This window comes from Thunnus thynnus, chromosome 11, assembly GCF_963924715.1.
Source record: "Thunnus thynnus chromosome 11, fThuThy2.1, whole genome shotgun sequence".
Taxonomy (NCBI): Eukaryota; Metazoa; Chordata; class Actinopteri; order Scombriformes; family Scombridae; genus Thunnus; species Thunnus thynnus.
The window spans coordinates 2011064-2028110 of record NC_089527.1 but is presented as its reverse complement, the minus strand read 5'-3'; the positions used below and the strand labels follow the sequence as shown (position 1 = coordinate 2028110).

At 44.8% G+C, this 17047-nt stretch overlaps 1 protein-coding gene across 1 annotated transcript in view; it reads left to right on the top strand.

Moving 5' to 3' along the window:
* LOC137192240 (titin-like) overlaps positions 1-17047 on the top strand; it is a 91955-nt gene that overhangs the window by 16659 nt on the left and 58249 nt on the right. Inside the window, exons 32-57 of the mRNA XM_067602774.1 lie at positions 765-915; positions 1030-1311; positions 1403-1705; positions 2840-3145; positions 3271-3552; positions 4099-4286; positions 5580-5691; positions 5820-5958; positions 6571-6734; positions 6823-6974; positions 7235-7391; positions 7598-7879; positions 8025-8324; positions 8692-8985; positions 9316-11320; positions 11674-12361; positions 12474-12738; positions 12936-13262; positions 13381-13665; positions 13777-14076; positions 14326-14628; positions 14776-15051; positions 15353-15652; positions 15847-16149; positions 16369-16668; positions 16757-17044. Coding sequence (XP_067458875.1) covers positions 765-915; positions 1030-1311; positions 1403-1705; positions 2840-3145; positions 3271-3552; positions 4099-4286; positions 5580-5691; positions 5820-5958; positions 6571-6734; positions 6823-6974; positions 7235-7391; positions 7598-7879; positions 8025-8324; positions 8692-8985; positions 9316-11320; positions 11674-12361; positions 12474-12738; positions 12936-13262; positions 13381-13665; positions 13777-14076; positions 14326-14628; positions 14776-15051; positions 15353-15652; positions 15847-16149; positions 16369-16668; positions 16757-17044 — 8752 coding nt within the window. The remainder of the gene's footprint in view (positions 1-764; positions 916-1029; positions 1312-1402; positions 1706-2839; positions 3146-3270; positions 3553-4098; positions 4287-5579; positions 5692-5819; positions 5959-6570; positions 6735-6822; positions 6975-7234; positions 7392-7597; positions 7880-8024; positions 8325-8691; positions 8986-9315; positions 11321-11673; positions 12362-12473; positions 12739-12935; positions 13263-13380; positions 13666-13776; positions 14077-14325; positions 14629-14775; positions 15052-15352; positions 15653-15846; positions 16150-16368; positions 16669-16756; positions 17045-17047) is intronic.

Below are 17047 nucleotides of genomic sequence, written 5' to 3'. Positions count from 1 at the left end.
CAACATGAAACTCTCATGGTTGAAACATCAGAGCAAAAGATGAACAACTGTCAGAAGATATCTGGTTCTCTGATAGGTTGACGCTATGGACGTAAAGATTGTGGGGTAAAGGTTAACTACGACTCCCAAGGTGCATTTCAGGAACAAACAGCCAGTCACTGAGTGTAAAATTCGGTGATGGGCGCCACTGACGGCGGGCAGACGCTAAAGAGAAAGCTGATTTTATGATCTGCACGATTCTTGTTATCAAAGAACCAGATATTTTCTAACACAGTTGTTCATCTTTTGTCCTGATGATTCAACCAGGTGAGTTTCCAGTCGACACAGTTGTTTAACATTAACATCTGTAAGTCAATTTATGACAAACCTGCATCCGTCTCATTCATGCTTGACCATTTTTGTGGCACAAGAAGATGTTTCCATTATAATCCCGCCTACAAAGCTGTGATTGGTCAATTGTTTCTCCATCCACAGAAACAGCCATTAATGAGCACAATATGTAAATAAAATCTTTGTTTGTTGACACAACAGATTTTTTTTTCTCCTTTGAGAGATTCCAAAAAAAAAACATAAAAACAAAACTTCTCATTTAGAAACAGTTACACAGTTTGTCCATCAGGGAGCACTGTCCTGCTCAGTGCGTATCTGAGAAAGATTATGTTATGCGTTCATAAAAAAAAAAAGACTATTTGTTAAAATATTGGCGTTGGCCACTAAAATCCAGTTTTGCTCAAGCTGTCCTGATGTTCCTCTTCACTCTCCAGGCGAAGGACACAGAGATCAGAGGAACTAAGTTTGTAGTGGCTGAACTGAAGGAAGGCGGTCTGTACCGCTTCAGAGTCCGAGCTGTGAATGCCGCCGGCGTCGGCGAGCCAGGACTTGTGTCTGAGCTGATCGAGGTCAAAGACAGAACAAGTAAGCTTCTGATCCACCTATGAAGTGTGAGGAATTTGATTTAATCTGTCAGCACTGCAGGAAGTGCTTTCTAATGATAAGAACATTTTTTTTAATTGTCACCTTCTCCTTCAGTTCCTCCTGAGATGGACCTGGATGCCTCGGTGAAGGAGAGGATCGTGATTCACGCTGGTGGCACCATCCGCATCATTGCCTACGTTTCCGGTAAGCCCGCCCCAGAGATCTCCTGGTGCCGAGACGACGGCGATGTACCCAAGGAGGCCGTGGTGGAAACAACGGGCATTTCCAACTCTCTGGTCATCAAGAACTGCAGACGCCAGCACCAGGGCATCTACACCCTGAGAGCCAAGAACGAGGGCGGAGAGAGGAAGAAGGCCGTCATCGTGGAGGTTCTGGGTGAGTCAACGTAACCACAACGATCTTCTAAAAATATGAGCAGTGAAACAATAAAACATTATTTCTGACTGTCCATTGCTTGTTCCTCCAGATGTCCCTGGACCAGTCGGTCTCCCCTTCGCCGGCGAGAACCTGACCACCGACTCCTGCAAGCTTACCTGGTACTCCCCCGAAGATGACGGCGGCTCCGCCGTAACCAACTACATCATCGAGAAGAGGGAGTCGGACTGCATGGGCTGGACCTCAGTGTCCTATACGGTGACGAGGAACAATGCTGTGGTGCAGGGCCTCATCGACGGCAAGGGATACTTCTTCAGGATCGCAGCAGAGAACATCATCGGCATGGGACCCTTCATCGAGACAGACAAGATGGTGATGATCAAGGACCCCATCTGTAAGTCTCCATCTGTCGTACATTCAGGAAACAGACATTTACAGCGCTGTGGAAGATATTTGATATTTCAGTAACACTTTATTTTACAGGTCCATCATTTCTGAATAATTTCCTCGCCATTCCCAAGAAGTTTTTGCTTCTTATAGGGAAAAAATGGTCACAGTTTTGCTTGTTAAACTGGACTGCTGTGTTCTCACTCTGGACTATGCATTCTGAATTAAATGTACCAGTTCTGAAGTTAGTTGTCTCTATTTTCCCTATAATTATTACTGGATTACAGAGTGATTTTCAGGAAGTATGTTGTAAATTTTGCGGAGGTTACGGACCCGTAAAATAAAGCATTGCAGATATTTCTTATCTGCAGTTCAGATATCATTTTTAACAATCCATGAAATGTCTTAAAATGTCAGGCATCAGATCAAATTGTCCAAAATTTTAATTTACAAGGTCTTGGGTTCTTTCAAAGCAGCTGATTTGATGTGTTTTATTTTTTTGTCAGAATTAGTTGATTTCTTCAGAAGCAGAATTAGCAGTTGGACAGAGTTTTTAAAAAGTCCTACCATTGCCTCTATTAATACATCCTGAATTTTAGGAGTGTCAAATGCACTAATTTGGTATTAACTATAGAGATAAATAAAGATAAAGTTCTGTTTTATTTCATTACAAAGACTTGTTGATTTTCTGATTAATTTCCTTCAACTTTTCCATTTAAAGTAAATATCAATTAATCATCATTTATTATTGGAAACTTTATTTCTCATATATGTTGGGATTGTATTCTTGCCTGTAGACAAATTTCACATTTTTGAGTGTTGAACTGAACTGCTGTGCTCTGGCTGAAAGACTCTCCAGGCCAAGCAGCAAGTAACTGAATACAGTCACATTTATTTCCCTTATAATTAGTAAAAACATTTATTTGATTTGTTTTCCATCATTTTCATATTAATTCACAAAGCCAGACTGTAACCAAAAACAGAAACTAAAGCAAGATTTGATTGTTAAACTTTTTTCTGTATCGTGAGAAATTCGTCTTAATTAGAGTTTAGATCACAAGAAGATCCTGAAAAACAAATCAACCTGATGTAAAGGAAAAAAAACAAAAGTGACACAGCTCATTATTTTTGTCTCTTCCAGCCGTCCCGGAGCGTCCAGAGGACCTGATTGTCACTGCTGTCACCAAGGACTCCCTCTCCGTCGCCTGGAAGCCACCCAAGTACGACGGCGGCACCGAGGTCACAGAGTATGTCCTGGAGTCCCGCATGATTGGTCGGGACAACTTCACACGTGTGGGTGCAGACAACAAGCTGATGGACAGGAAGTTCACACTGAGCGGGTTGAAGGAAGGCTCAAGTCACGAGTTCAGAGTCTCTGCCGTCAACCAGGTGGGACAGGGCAAACCGTCCTTCATCACCAAACCCGTCCAGTGCAAAGACGAGCTTGGTGAGTGACACAACAAGACAACAAACTCTTTTCAGTTTTAAAACATCACATACCATGTGTGAAAAATGAGTAAAACAGGGAATACAAAAAAAAACTTCTTGAATTTGTTTGCCATGCCCCCCTAGAACCACCCACTGTGGAGCTGGACTGCAGGGAAAAGATGATGGTGAAGGTGGGAGACGCCTGCACGCTGTCAGGATGCTACAGCGGCAAACCTGCCCCGACTATCACCTGGATGAAGAACGACGAGGAGCTGAAGGCAGACGAGGAGATCAGCCTCCACAGCACCGCCCGCCACCTCAGCCTAAACATCAGCAAGGCCAAGAGAGAACACAGCGGCCGCTACAGCGTCAGCGTGGAGAACGCCGCTGGCACTCGCACAGGAATCTGCACCATCACCGTGGTCGGTGAGTCACCACAGAAACTCAAATGGATTCACATGCAGAGTTTAAAATCTGCTCTGAAGAACTTTTTTTTTTTAATTTGGTGTTAAACTGAGGGCATAATTTCCACTTGAAAATTCAGCTTTAACGTGCGCTCACAGCAACTTAAAGATGACTGTTTTTGCCCCTCGTGCCTACCTGTTTGTCACATAAAAATTAATATTGTTTAATCTGTACTTTTACTTTGTATTATGTAGTAAATATCCTCATAAAAATAACTGAACATCAGGCAAAGATAAGGCAGTAAAGGACAGTCATGTAGAGATGCAAATACAACATTATCTATCTAAATATCACAGCTCTTATTGTTACTACTCTTAATTATGGAAAGCACAATAACCAATGTCAATCTAATTTGTGAATTGCTATTATATATATTATATTACTTTACTTAATTGCGCCCCTCCAATTCTGAAACCAAACCTATGCCCTTAAAAGACAAAAAATAGCAAAACAAATATAAGAAAACTGATGTGGAGAATGACCTGTGTGAATTATTCCTCCTGCCAGATCGTCCTCAGCCTCCACAGGGCCCTGTGGTGTTCAACGAGGTCTACAGAAACCACATGGTGATCTCCTGGAGCCCCCCTCTGGACGACGGAGGCTGTGCCATCTCCAACTACGTTGTGGAAAAGAGAGACACCAACAGAGACTTGTGGATGCCTGTCACCTCATCCTGCACCAGGACCACCTGCAAGGTGGGCAGTTCAGCACTGAAATGCTCAGAGAGAAAATTTTTAGGGAAATTCACAAGTGATGTGACACCAGATAGTTTAAAGTAGAGAAAGTGGAAAAAAGTTTGCTCCAAGGTGAGCAGACTCACACTCCTCAGGCTTCACAACATAAGACTCAAGGGGACAATGGGCTATAGACTGCCCCTAACAATTCAAGATACATTGATTACATCAATGACAAAATAATGAGGAATGGATTGGCAATTACAGGACAAAAATAAAGAAAAAGGATTGAGGAAAGAAAAAAAAATAGTTTTAATTACATTTTTTTCATTCCAGCTATCCAGAAAATAATAATTTAGAAATAACCCCCCAAAAAATCTAGGGACTCAATAACTGTAAATATTCACATATTTCATGTTCCAGAGCTCATTCTAAGTATAAACATTGATGGACAGTGGTATATGTTTGTGTAATGACATATTCTCATTTGAACAGACAATAAGGCTAAATTGACTACAGTGACTGATTCTGTTCTTAATGATTTAACATGATTATGGTTATGTATCCATACTACTACACTACTACTCAATACTATTGCAGATACGCTACCTGAGTTTTCAAAAACTATACTTTTTTTGATACCTTGTTATAAAAAGTCGGGGTCACATTTCACATGTCTATGAGTTGTTAACAGCTCCACCAAATAGTGATTTTTCCCTCTAAACTTCTCACATGCTTTCATTTCAATAAATGTTCAAATGATCCAATATTTCAGCAAAAATCAAAGATTAGAGAAAAAGTCCAAAAACTGAAAACAGATTTGTGTATCAGAACTTTGTTTTTTCTTCTTTCCTCTCCCATTAATCATCTCACAACCCCTCAGATTTATCTGCTGACCCTTTGGAGGGGCCCGACCCCTAGGTTGGGAACCACTGGACTAAACTAGCTAACTGTATATAAAGTAGTGTAAACTAGCTCCACCTCCAGCAGCTACAACAGTAACATGCTGCTCTAACACTGATGCTTCACTATTAATAATCTAATGATGTCATATATAATAATATATCAGTCAGAGGGACCAAACCACTACTTTTACTGCAATACTTTAACTACATCAAGCTCAGAATACTTATGTACTTTTACTGTAGTAGGATTTTTCATGCAGGACTTTTTACTTGTAATGGAGTATTTTTACATTTCTGTATTGGTACTTTTACTGAAGTAAAGGATCTGAGTACTTCTTCAACCACTGTCAGCGATAAACATGATAGTAACTCTTCATTATTGACATCCTCCACTTGTTTTTTGCTTCAGGTGCCTAAACTGATTGAAGGTCGTGAGTACATCATCAGGATCATGGCTCAGAACATCTATGGCATCAGCGACCCCCTGCTGTCTTCCGAGACCAAGGCCAGAGACATCTTCAGTAAGTCCTGACAAACACATTGACAAAGCTACATCAAGAAACATTCAGAGATATTCATTATCTACTGTATGTATTGAGTTTAAAGTTGCAGCGTCTGATCAGTGTGACTGTGTTTGTTTCCATCACAGAGGTGCCCGATGCTCCCAAACAACCCACAGTTAAGGAAGTTTACCACGACTCCGCCCTCATCAGCTGGGAGCCACCCGCAGATGGAGGAAAGCCAATCACAGGCTACATCGTGGAGAGGAAGGAGACCATGGCCCACAGGTAGACAAACACACACACAAAGACACAGGTAGTTTGGAGGGTGAAGTTCTGGTCACAGCATGGCCTAAAGGATTGTTGGTTTATAAAAGAACAAACACTAACTCAGAAAAGTTCTACAACACATCAGAAAGTTGTTTTCAATCAAGGGCTGCCATAAACAATTATTTTTATTACCAATTGAACTGTTGATAATTTTTTTGATCAATCAATTGATTGTTTGATTTATGAAATGTCAGAAAATGTGTAAAATGTATATAATATTTCTCCATAGCCCAAGATGAAATCATCAGATGTTTTGTGTTGTCCAACCACCAGTCCACAACCAAAGACATTAAATTATTAATGCAGAGAAAAAAAGTGAATCTTAACATTGGAGGAGATGAAAACAGAGAATGTTTGACATTTTTGCTTGATGAATGACTTAAATGATTAATCAACAAATTGATTTATTGACTAAAGTCTCCGTCTTGAGATAACAAACTCAATCAATCACGGCTGTTTTCAGCTTACATAGAAGACAGCGGTGACCAACTCTGTAAAAAAGTGGAACAGTAATGTTGTCTAATTATAAAGACATGTTTGTCAGTGGCTAACAGATGTTCCTGCTTCTAGGTGGGTTCGCTGCAACACAGATAGAATCTTCCCGAAGGTGGAATACATGGTGACGGATCTGTTGAAGGGCTGTGAGTATGAGTTCAGAGTCAGAGCTGAGAATGTGGTTGGAGCTGGAGACCCAAGCCCACCATCAAAACCCGTCTTCGCCAAAGATCCCATCGGTAGGTTCAGCTCATAAAACACTTCTTTACTTCACCACAATTGCTCCATCAGCTTGGTACATTAATCCCTCCTTGTCCTGTGCTACAGTGAAACCTGGTCCTCCAGTGAACCTGCAGGCCATTGACCACACTAAGGAGTCAGTGACTCTTTCCTGGAAACCGCCTACTGACACCGGCAGAGGAAAGATCTTCGGATACCTGCTTGAGTATCAGAAGGCTGGAGAGGAGGAGTGGATCAAGGTAAGGTGGTCGTCCATATTTCATCTGGGTCACTTTGAAAGAAGGTTGCTTATAGTTCTGACTTTTACTGGACAACTTTCCACTTGTACAAAAGAAATATCAAAATCTAAAGGGATTTCCTTGACATTTTCCTGCGCACATTTCTGCTCCTCAAAGGATATGTGCTGTTGATGTGAATAGCCCTATGACCTTTCTACCACCTTTGTAATCTGCTCTAAGTTAAATATGATATTGACTTTCTGTCCTGCTGCTGTCCTCAGGTGAACCAGACTCCAGACTCCTGCCAGGAGACCAAGTTCAAGGTGATTAACCTGGATGAAGGTGCTCTCTACCGCTTCAGAGTTATGGCTGTCAACGCTGCCGGAGAGTCCGACCCAGCTAATCTGAAGGAACCAATCAGAGTGCAGGACAGACTTGGTGAGTCACTCACTCATTACTAAAATAAAGCTGTACAAGGGGTGACATTCATCAGCCAACTACATCAAAAAGTTATTGTTATTGTTTTGTGCGCTAAGTGCTATATACACAAAATGCAACATTACAGAATTAACATACACAGATTCTCACTACTTAACCTCTTATTGTTTCTCGTGTTCCTCTTCTTCACCCTGCCACCCCCTCAGAGCCCCCAGAGTTGATTCTGGATGCCGGAATGACCCGGGAGGTGAAGGCCATGGCTGGCACCCACATCACTTTGATGGCCACCATCAAGGGCATGCCCTTCCCCACCGTCATATGGAAGAAGAACGATGCCGAGGTACCAACCAGGGCCGACATTGAGACCAAACAGGACAGCACCAAGCTGGAGATGAGGTTCTGCAACCGCGGTGACTGTGGAGACTACACACTAACTGTGGAAAACCCGGCTGGATCAAAGACTGTCACCTGCACCGTGTTGGTCCTGGGTAAGGATGGCACAAACAGATTTTAGTTTTGAAAACATCAGTGTGATTATCTATTAATCAGTCTTCTCTGTGATGGATTCAAAACATTTTGTAAACTTTATCTTGTATGTGCTCCTCATGAAAAGTCATCATGTGTTTTCCTCAGACAAACCTGGTCCTATTCAGCACCTGCGAGTGTCTGATGTGAGGAGTGACTCTGCCTACCTGTCCTGGAAAGACCCAGAAGACAATGGCGGTGTTCGCATTACTAACTTCGTGGTGGAGAAGAAAGACACAGCGTCCACTCAGTGGGTCCCCGTCTGCTCCACATCCAAGAAACGCAGCATGATGCTGAAGCACCTGATGGAGGGCACGTCCTACGTGTTCAGAGTCGCTGCTGAGAACCAGTACGGCCGCAGCGAATATGTTGAGACACCAAAGGCCATCAAGGCCATGAACCCACTCTGTGAGTAACAGCACAGTAAACACTTAAACAGCCAATTTAGTGTGCTTGTACTGAGAGTAGATCTTAGAATGTTTTAACAACTAGAAACAGAAAACAAAAAAATACTCAAATTCATCACTCACAGGATAAACCTCTTATATTTATCATTTCATTGTAAATGGGGTCCCACAACAGAACAAAATCAACATTTTAGTACACATTACTAAGTAAAAGTTTTTCTGCCAGCGTTTTCCATAGACTGCCTTTCTCAAACCATTTATTACTCAAAAACCAAACATATTGAGAATCATCCTCCTTAGTGACTATGGTAAGTGGGTGAATACTTCTCTGACAAAACCTTAATGTCTTTTGCTTTCCATCCTTCCAGTCCCTCCTGGTCCTCCCAAAGACCTGCACCATGTTGACGTGGATAAAACTGAGGTGTGGTTGGTCTGGAACTGGCCTGACCGCGATGGAGGAAGTGAGATCACAGGCTTCCTGGTCGAGTATCAGGAAGAGGGAGAAAAGGAATGGGATGAATGGAAGACCGTCAGCATCCCGGAGAGTCATGTGACCGGCCTGGAGGAAGGAAAGACTTACCGCTTCAGAGTGAAGGCTGAGAATGCCATCGGTCTTAGCAGACCCGACACCACTGTGCCTATCCTTTGCCAGGAGAAACTGGGTAAGATACAGAGACCAAACCCCAACACATTTCTTGTCCTCTTTCATAGGAATCTTAACTGGAGTGGTAAATTATAATTTGAAAACTATTCATGTTTATTTTCATTTGGAATTAGAGATGCAATGCTTTCTGTATCATCAGCATTGGTACTTTGGAATTGGTACTTGACATCAGCCTATCAACTTAATGTTGTTTGTGCTCAAAGCAAAGTAGTGTTTTTGGCGTACCTCTGATGGAATACTTTTGATCAGTTAACATTGGTTATTTCAATGTTTTTTAAACATAATGTGTAGTAGCAGGGAGTAACCACTTGAGTCTGCATGTTCACAGTGCCTCCGATTGTCGAGGTTGATGTTAAGCTCACCGAGGGCATCATCGTTAAGGCCGGCACCACCATCAGGCTGCCAGCTATCATGAGAGGAATCCCTGTTCCCACCGCAAAGTGGTCTATTGAAGGAGAGGAGATCACGAGCCAAGGCAACATCAAGATTGACACCGACAATTACTCCACTGTGCTCAACATCAACGATTGCACAAGGAACCACACTGGCACCTACCTGCTCACTGTCTCAAACCCAGCCGGTACTAAGACAGTGGCCTTAAATGTCACTGTCTTGGATGTGCCTGCTGCTCCTATAGGACCCGTCAACATCCTGGAGGTCACTCCTGACTCCATGATGATCGAGTGGCGTCCTCCCAAGGATGATGGCGGCAGCCCCGTCACCAGCTACATTGTGGAGAAGAGAGAGTCCAACAAGGAAACTTGGGGAGGCGTGAGCGCTGGCAGCCTGGCCACCAACCTCAACATAACCCGACTGCAGAAGGGAGTGGAGTATGTGGTTCGCATTCGTGCTGAGAACAAGATGGGTATTGGTGCTCCTCTGGAGAGCAAGCCCACTGTTGCTGAGCACACTTTCATGCCACCAAGCCCGCCTGGTAAACCACAGCCCTATGATATCTCAGAGGATGCTGTTACAGTGGGATGGACCATGCCCCTTGCTGATGGTGGCAGCCAGATCACTGGCTACCTCATTGAGCGCAGACACCATAAAGGAAAGTGGATCCGTGTGAACAAGACGCCCTGCAAGGACCTGAAGTACAGAGTTCTGGGGCTGTTTGAGGGCAATGAGTATGAGTTCAGAGTGTTCGCTGAGAATATTGCTGGTTACAGTGGCCCTTCTCCCATCTCTGACCCCTGCAAGCCCTGCAGGCCCATCACCGTCCCCAGCCCCCCTGTCAACCCCAAAGTTAAAGATTACAGCAAGACCACCGCTGACCTGGTGTGGACCAAACCCAACAAAGATGGAGGCAGCCCCATTCTGGGGTACACTGTGGAAATGAAGAAAGCTGATTCTGAAGAGTGGAAGAAAGTCAACCTGGATGACTTCATCAAGCGGTGCGCTTACACAGTGAAGGGCCTGGAGGAGGGTGTGACCTACAGGTTCAGAGTCTATGCCACAAACATGATCGGAGATGGAGAGCCCAGAGAAATCCCAGAGTCAATCACTGCTCAGGACATCCTTATCCCTCCAGAGATCGAGATGGATGCCAAATGCCGTGAGCGTCTCACTGTGCGCGTCGGTCACAACATCAACATCATTGGCTTCATCAAGGCCCGTCCTGACGCTGAGGTGCTTTGGTTGAAAGAAGAGACGGTTCTGGAGAACAACAAGCGTGTCACTATCATCCAGAACTTCCCTATGGTCCACCTGAAGATCAAGGAAGCCACTAGAGCTGACCATGGCAAATACACCTTGAAAGCTTCAAACGAGGGGGGCGAGGCTTCCTGCACCATCACGGTCAACGTGCTGGACAGACCCAGCCACTGCCAGAATCTCCACATGACCTATGTTACCAAGAACTCATGCATGGTCAACTGGGAGGCCCCTGAAGACAATGGCGGCTCTGAGATCACCAACTATATTGTGGAGTGCCGCGAGCCCAGCATTAGCATGTGGTCTATGATCTCATCCCATTGCACTAATCGCATGATCAAGGCCAAACTGATGGAGGGTCATGAGTACCTGTTCCGTGTCTGTGCTGAGAACAAGATGGGACCTGGGCCCACTGTGGAGACAAAGACTCCTCTGCTGGCCATTGACCCCATCGAGAAGCCAGGTGAGCCTGAGAACTTCAGGGCCACAGACATTGGCAAGAACCACGTCAATCTGAGATGGAGGAAGCCTGACTATGACGGAGGCAGCCCCAACCTCTCCTACAACCTGGAGTGCAAAGCCAAAGATGCTGAGGAGTGGCAGAAACTCAACACTGACACCCTGACCAACACCTTTTTCCTGGCTGACAAGTGTGTCGAGAACCAGATGTACACCTTCAGGTAGGTTACGGCATTCTTATTTTTAATGTTCATTCTGTTTTCCAGGGTTTTTCCTTTATCAGAGAGGGTCTTTGTTGGTACCCCAGGTTTGCATTTAGCACAATGTGAAATGACTCAAATAGCAAGTAGGGCTGTGTTACGGTTAGATGTTAAATCTGAACTTGACAGTGTTCTTCATAACACACAGAAGACGACATAACTGACAAAAACTAAACCATGGTTGTTGTGCAGTTTGAAACAAAGACAGTTTTACATACAAAACATTACTTAGAAATATTACTTGAAAACTTGAAAAAATGTTATTGTCCTATGTAACATAAATAAGTTTCTAATAATAAATCTTAATTATCCAGGGTGCAGACTGTCAATGAAGGAGGGGAGAGTGCTTGGGTGAAACTTGCCGATATTTTGGTGAGGGAGGAAATCCAGAAGCCTGTCATCGACCTGAAGCTGTCTGGAACTCTGACAGTAAAGGCTGGAGAGTCAGTCAGGATAGAGGCTGGCCTGAGAGGAAAGCCCCAGCCTGAGGTCAAGTGGAAGAAAGACAAGGCAGTTGGAGATAACCCCAGAATCAGCTACGAGACTGGCTCTGACTACTCCAAGTTCCTCCTGACCAAGTCCAAACGCAGTGACACCGGAAAGTATATTATCACTGCCACCAACTCTGCTGGCACATTTACAGCATACGCCAATGTCAACGTCTTGGACGTCCCCGGCCCAGTGAGGAACCTCAGGATCACTGGCATTGGAGCTGACAAGTGCAGAGTGGTGTGGGATATTCCAGAGGATGAAGGAGGCTGCGAGGTGGACAGCTACATTGTGGAAAAATGTGAGACCAGGAGGATGGTCTGGTCCACATACTCTGCCTCTGTGGTCACACCGTACTGCAACGTCACTCGTCTGGTGGAGTCCAATGAGTATATCTTCAGAGTGAGGGCAGAGAACAAGATGGGAACTGGCCCCGCCATGGAGAGCAAGCCTGTTACTGTCAAGACTCAGTTCAACAAACCTGGACCCCCTGAGGCACCTGAGGTCACAAAGGTAAGGACTCACTGTTTTATTTATTTTCATAAATTTGGATTATGCAAAAATATTAGAGCTGGTATGATCCTAGTTATAAAAACATTCACTTATTCAAAATTTTGTCATGCAGGTGAGTAAAGATGAGATGACGGTGGTCTGGGCTCCTCCTGAGAACGATGGAGGGAAGTCAATCACTGGCTACATCCTGGAGAGAAAAGAGAAGAGGGCAGTTCGCTGGGTGCCATGCACCAAGAGCGCCATCTCAGAGAGACGCATGAAAGTCACCAACCTGATCCCCAACCACGAGTATCAGTTCAGAGTGAAGGCCGAGAATGAGGTCGGCCTGGGAGAGCCCAGCAAACCCTGCAGACCCGTCGCAGCCAAAGATCCCATTGGTGAGTTTAGAGTTGCTGTCACAGCTGAGTTTACATCCTCAAATACTTTCTTCAGACCTGTGCTCAGGCCAGAGAACATGTAAACCACAGGAAGCTTAACATTTCATTGATAGAACTGAAGGCGTTAACCCTCACCCCTGTGTTCTCTGGTGTTTAAGTATTTTCACTGAACTCTGTTTTATTGTCCTTTCCTGCAGAGCCACCTGGCCCCCCTGCGGGCCTGAAGGTAGGCGACAGCACCAAGACCTCCATCACTCTGTCCTGGTCTAAACCTGTGTATGATGGCGGTGCCCCTATCATCGGCTACAGCCTGGACATGAGGCTAAAGAGTGAGGCGGACCCTGAGAAGCCCACAGAGGGCTGGAAAAGGATTGACACCCATGGCCCGCTGGTCCTCACAGAGTTCACCATCGGTCAGCTGGACGAGAAGTTGGAGTACGAGTTCAAGGTCTCTGCCCAAAACCAGGTGGGCTGGGGACGTCATGCCTACCTGAAGGAGGCCGTGTCCCCCAAGGAGATCCTGGGTAAGAATGAAGGTTTACTGAAACCGTGTCCAAATAAATGGATGTACCTTGTACGTGATAAATGTCAATAACATTCAGTCGTTTAATGATCTCAACATTAATGTTTCCATGGCAACAGAGGCTCCAGAGATTGACCTAGATGCCAGTTTGAGGAAAGGCCTGGCCGTCAGGGCTGGCTGTCCAATTAGGCTCTTTGCCGTCATCAGAGGAAGGCCCGCCCCCAAGGTGACCTGGAAGCGTTTGGGTGTGGACAACGTGATCCGCCGAGGTCACGTGGACCAGGTTGACACCATGTCCTTCCTGGTCATCCCAGAGAGCACCAGAGAAGATTCTGGAAAATACTCGCTGACTCTGTCTAATTCTGCCGGGGAGAAGGCCGTGTTTGTCCGTGTCAAAGTCCTCGGTGAGGAACAAAGAATGATATCAAAATTGTTTATACAGAACTTTTCTTTTAAAAATGCTTAATTAGGATGGAAATCAAACAATTTGTTATTCTCAAATTCATTCCCTGTAGATACTCCTGGTCCTGTTGGTGGCCTGGAGGCTACTGACGTCACCAAGACAACAGCTCAGCTGTCCTGGTTGCCACCAGAGAATGATGGCGGCAGCCCTATCCTCAACTACATCGTGGAGAAACGTGAGGTGGACAGGAAAACCTGGACCAAGTGCACAGAGGACCTGAAGAAGACCAGCTTCAAGGTGACCAACATGACGCCTGGTATCGAGTACTACTTCAGAGTCATGGCCTGCAACAAGTACGGCATTGGAGTTCCTCAGGACTCACCCAAGTCCTACCTGGCTGTCGATCCCATCAGTGAGTGTCAGCAAGGATTTTATCAACAAAGTTTAGCATGGCAGGGGATTTACAAAATATCTCATTAGTGGAAGTATAAACCCATCAGTGAAGGTGTTTGGTTCTACTTTAACATGTCACTCAGGCTTCAAAGTCTTTTTGTATATCATTACATTTAAAGGGAATTTAAAAATGAACACTGTCATCTCCTTGTATTTCTCTGCTTCTTCTTGTGTTTCCTTTCTAACACCTGCTTTGTGTGGTGCTCAGGTGAGCCAGACCCTCCAAAGAAGATGGACGTGTTGGAAATAACCAAGAACAGTGCCACTCTGGGCTGGCTGAAGCCACTCAGAGATGGAGGAGCCAAGATCAATGGTTATGTGGTGGACTACCAGGAGGAAGACGCACCAGAGGACAAGTGGACACCTTATTCTGTGGTGAAAGACCTGACTATTGTCGTGGTCGGTCTGAAGGAAGGAAAGAAGTACAGGTTCAGAGTAGCAGCCAGGAACTCAGCAGGAGTCAGCCTGGCCCGAGAGGCAGAGGGAGTGTTTGAGGTCAAAGAGCAGCTCAGTGAGTAGACCAGCTTAAAAATCTACCTCAATTTATAATTAACTTAAGACTGATTACTGACTGAAATATTTAACTTTATATTCCCACATGCATAGAAACGGTAAGAGTAAAATCAAGTAACTCTTTTATTCTTTTTCTTCCTTCCAGTGGCTCCTAAGATTATCATGCCTGACATTGTGACAGTCAGAGCTGGATCCAAGATGGTGGTCGAGGCCATTGTGGCGGGTAAACCTGCTCCATTCTGCAAGTGGAAGCAGGGCAACGAGGATGTGCTGACCTCTGATCGTCTGTCTGTTGTCAAGACGCTGACGACCTGCACACTCATCGTAAAGAATGTGACAAGAGCAGACAGTGGCTACTATAGCTTGTCAGCCGAGAACAGCACCGCCAAGATCAACCAGATCCTCAGAGTCATCGTCATGGGTTGGTTTGAATGACAGACACTGTAAAACCTGCTGGTTCTAAACTAAAAAGAGCTCAGTAGATTATTCTGTTTACAGCAATTGCAGATAGTATTTACAATAGTATTTTAAAATACAAATTTTACTCAGGACCTTTTCATTTTAACAATAATTTCCCATATAGAACTGCACTGTTAAGACAGCCTGGACAGATGAATATGGAGGAACAACCCACTACCTGCCTATACAACTAATGTGAATGATAAACAAATTATTTATTGGTTGTGTACAAGATCAGCAATTCATCCTCTTTGTCTCTGTAGACATCCCTGGACCCCCTGAAGCTCCTCTGGAGATCACTGAGCAGGACATCGATGCCTGCACGCTGCTCTGGAACTCTCCACAGGAGGATGGTGGCAGCAACATCACCAACTACATTGTGGAGAAGTGTGATGTCAGCCAGGGCGACTGGATCACTGTGTCCTCATCCTGCACCAAGACCAGCTTCAGAATGACCAAACTGACAACTGGCAAGGAGTACGGCTTCCGAGTCCGTGCCGAGAACAGGTTTGGCATCTCTGCGCCCATCTACTCTGAGAAGATGATTGCCAGATATCCATTTGGTGAGTCTGAACTTTACACTTTTAACTTACTGCTTTACTGTTAAAGTTCTAAGAATACTTAAGCCCTCAATATGTTGTTTTGTACTGTAAAATACTTTCATATTGTGGCTGTAATGAACAGGTTCAGAAGCAGGACTTTAGACTCTATCATTCTAAATGAACCTGTGGACTGACTGTTTTTGTTTTCCATCTAGATCCTCCCAGCGAGCCCAGAAACCTGCAAATTAACAAGATCAACAAAGACTTTGTCATCCTGTCGTGGGAGTGTCCCAGCATCGATGGTGGCAGCCCCATCACTGGATACTGCATTGAGAAGAAGGAGAGGAACAGCCTGCTGTGGGTCAAAGCCAACGAGTCAGTAATCAGAGCCACCCAGTACACCTGCACTGGCCTGATTGAGGGCTTGGAGTACACCTTCAGGGTGTCGGCCCTCAACTTGGCCGGACAAGGCAAACCTTGCAAACAGACCGACATCATCACCGCCAGGACTGCTGTCGGTATGAAAACATTCTTCAGCTGATAATTGAATAACCATCTCACAATTTCAAAATGGTGTATTTGTTTTGGAAAGTTAAAAAAATAAATGCATGGGAAATTTAATTATCAGGCCAGTGACACCAACCAGGTTCACACTCTTGTACACTCAACCTCAACCTCATTCTTCTTTGTTCAGATGCCATGACTGAGTTTTCAAACCTTTGTTTCTTTCCATCCAGACCCACCAGGTAAACCTGAGCCCATGGATGTGACCAAACACTCTGTGTCATTGGTATGGAGCCGACCCAAGCATGATGGTGGCAGCAAGCTGATTGGCTATTACATGGAGTACGCAAAGCTTCCGGAGGAGAAGTGGAAGCGCTGCAACGCCAACTGCATGAACATCCAGACAGAAAGTTATGTGGTGACTGGCCTGGAAGAGGGGCAGCAGTATCAATTTAGAGTTATCGCCAAGACCGCTGTTAACATCAGCCTTCCATCCGAGTTGTCCGACCCGATTCCTGTCATTGCTGAGAATGGTACGATTCCACACACCAAGGAGCACTGTAACTGAGATTAAATGATTGATAAATAATCTTGATTATTTTGTCTCCTCTACCTTTGCAGTTCCTCCTCGTGTGGAGCTGGGCATCAACATGAAGAACCTGATTGTGTTGAAAGCTGGAGAAAATGTCTTCCTTGATGCTGAGGTGTTTGGGAAGCCCCTGCCCAAGGTGAGCTGGAAGAGAGACGGAGCACCTCTGGTCCTTGCGGAGGGAATGAAGATGACCCAAAAGAAACACATCCACATACTGGAGCTCTATGCCGTCACCAGGAAGGAATCTGGAGACTATTCTATCACTGCTGAGAACATCAACGGTAGCAAGTATGCTACTATCAAGGTCAAGGTTCTTGGTA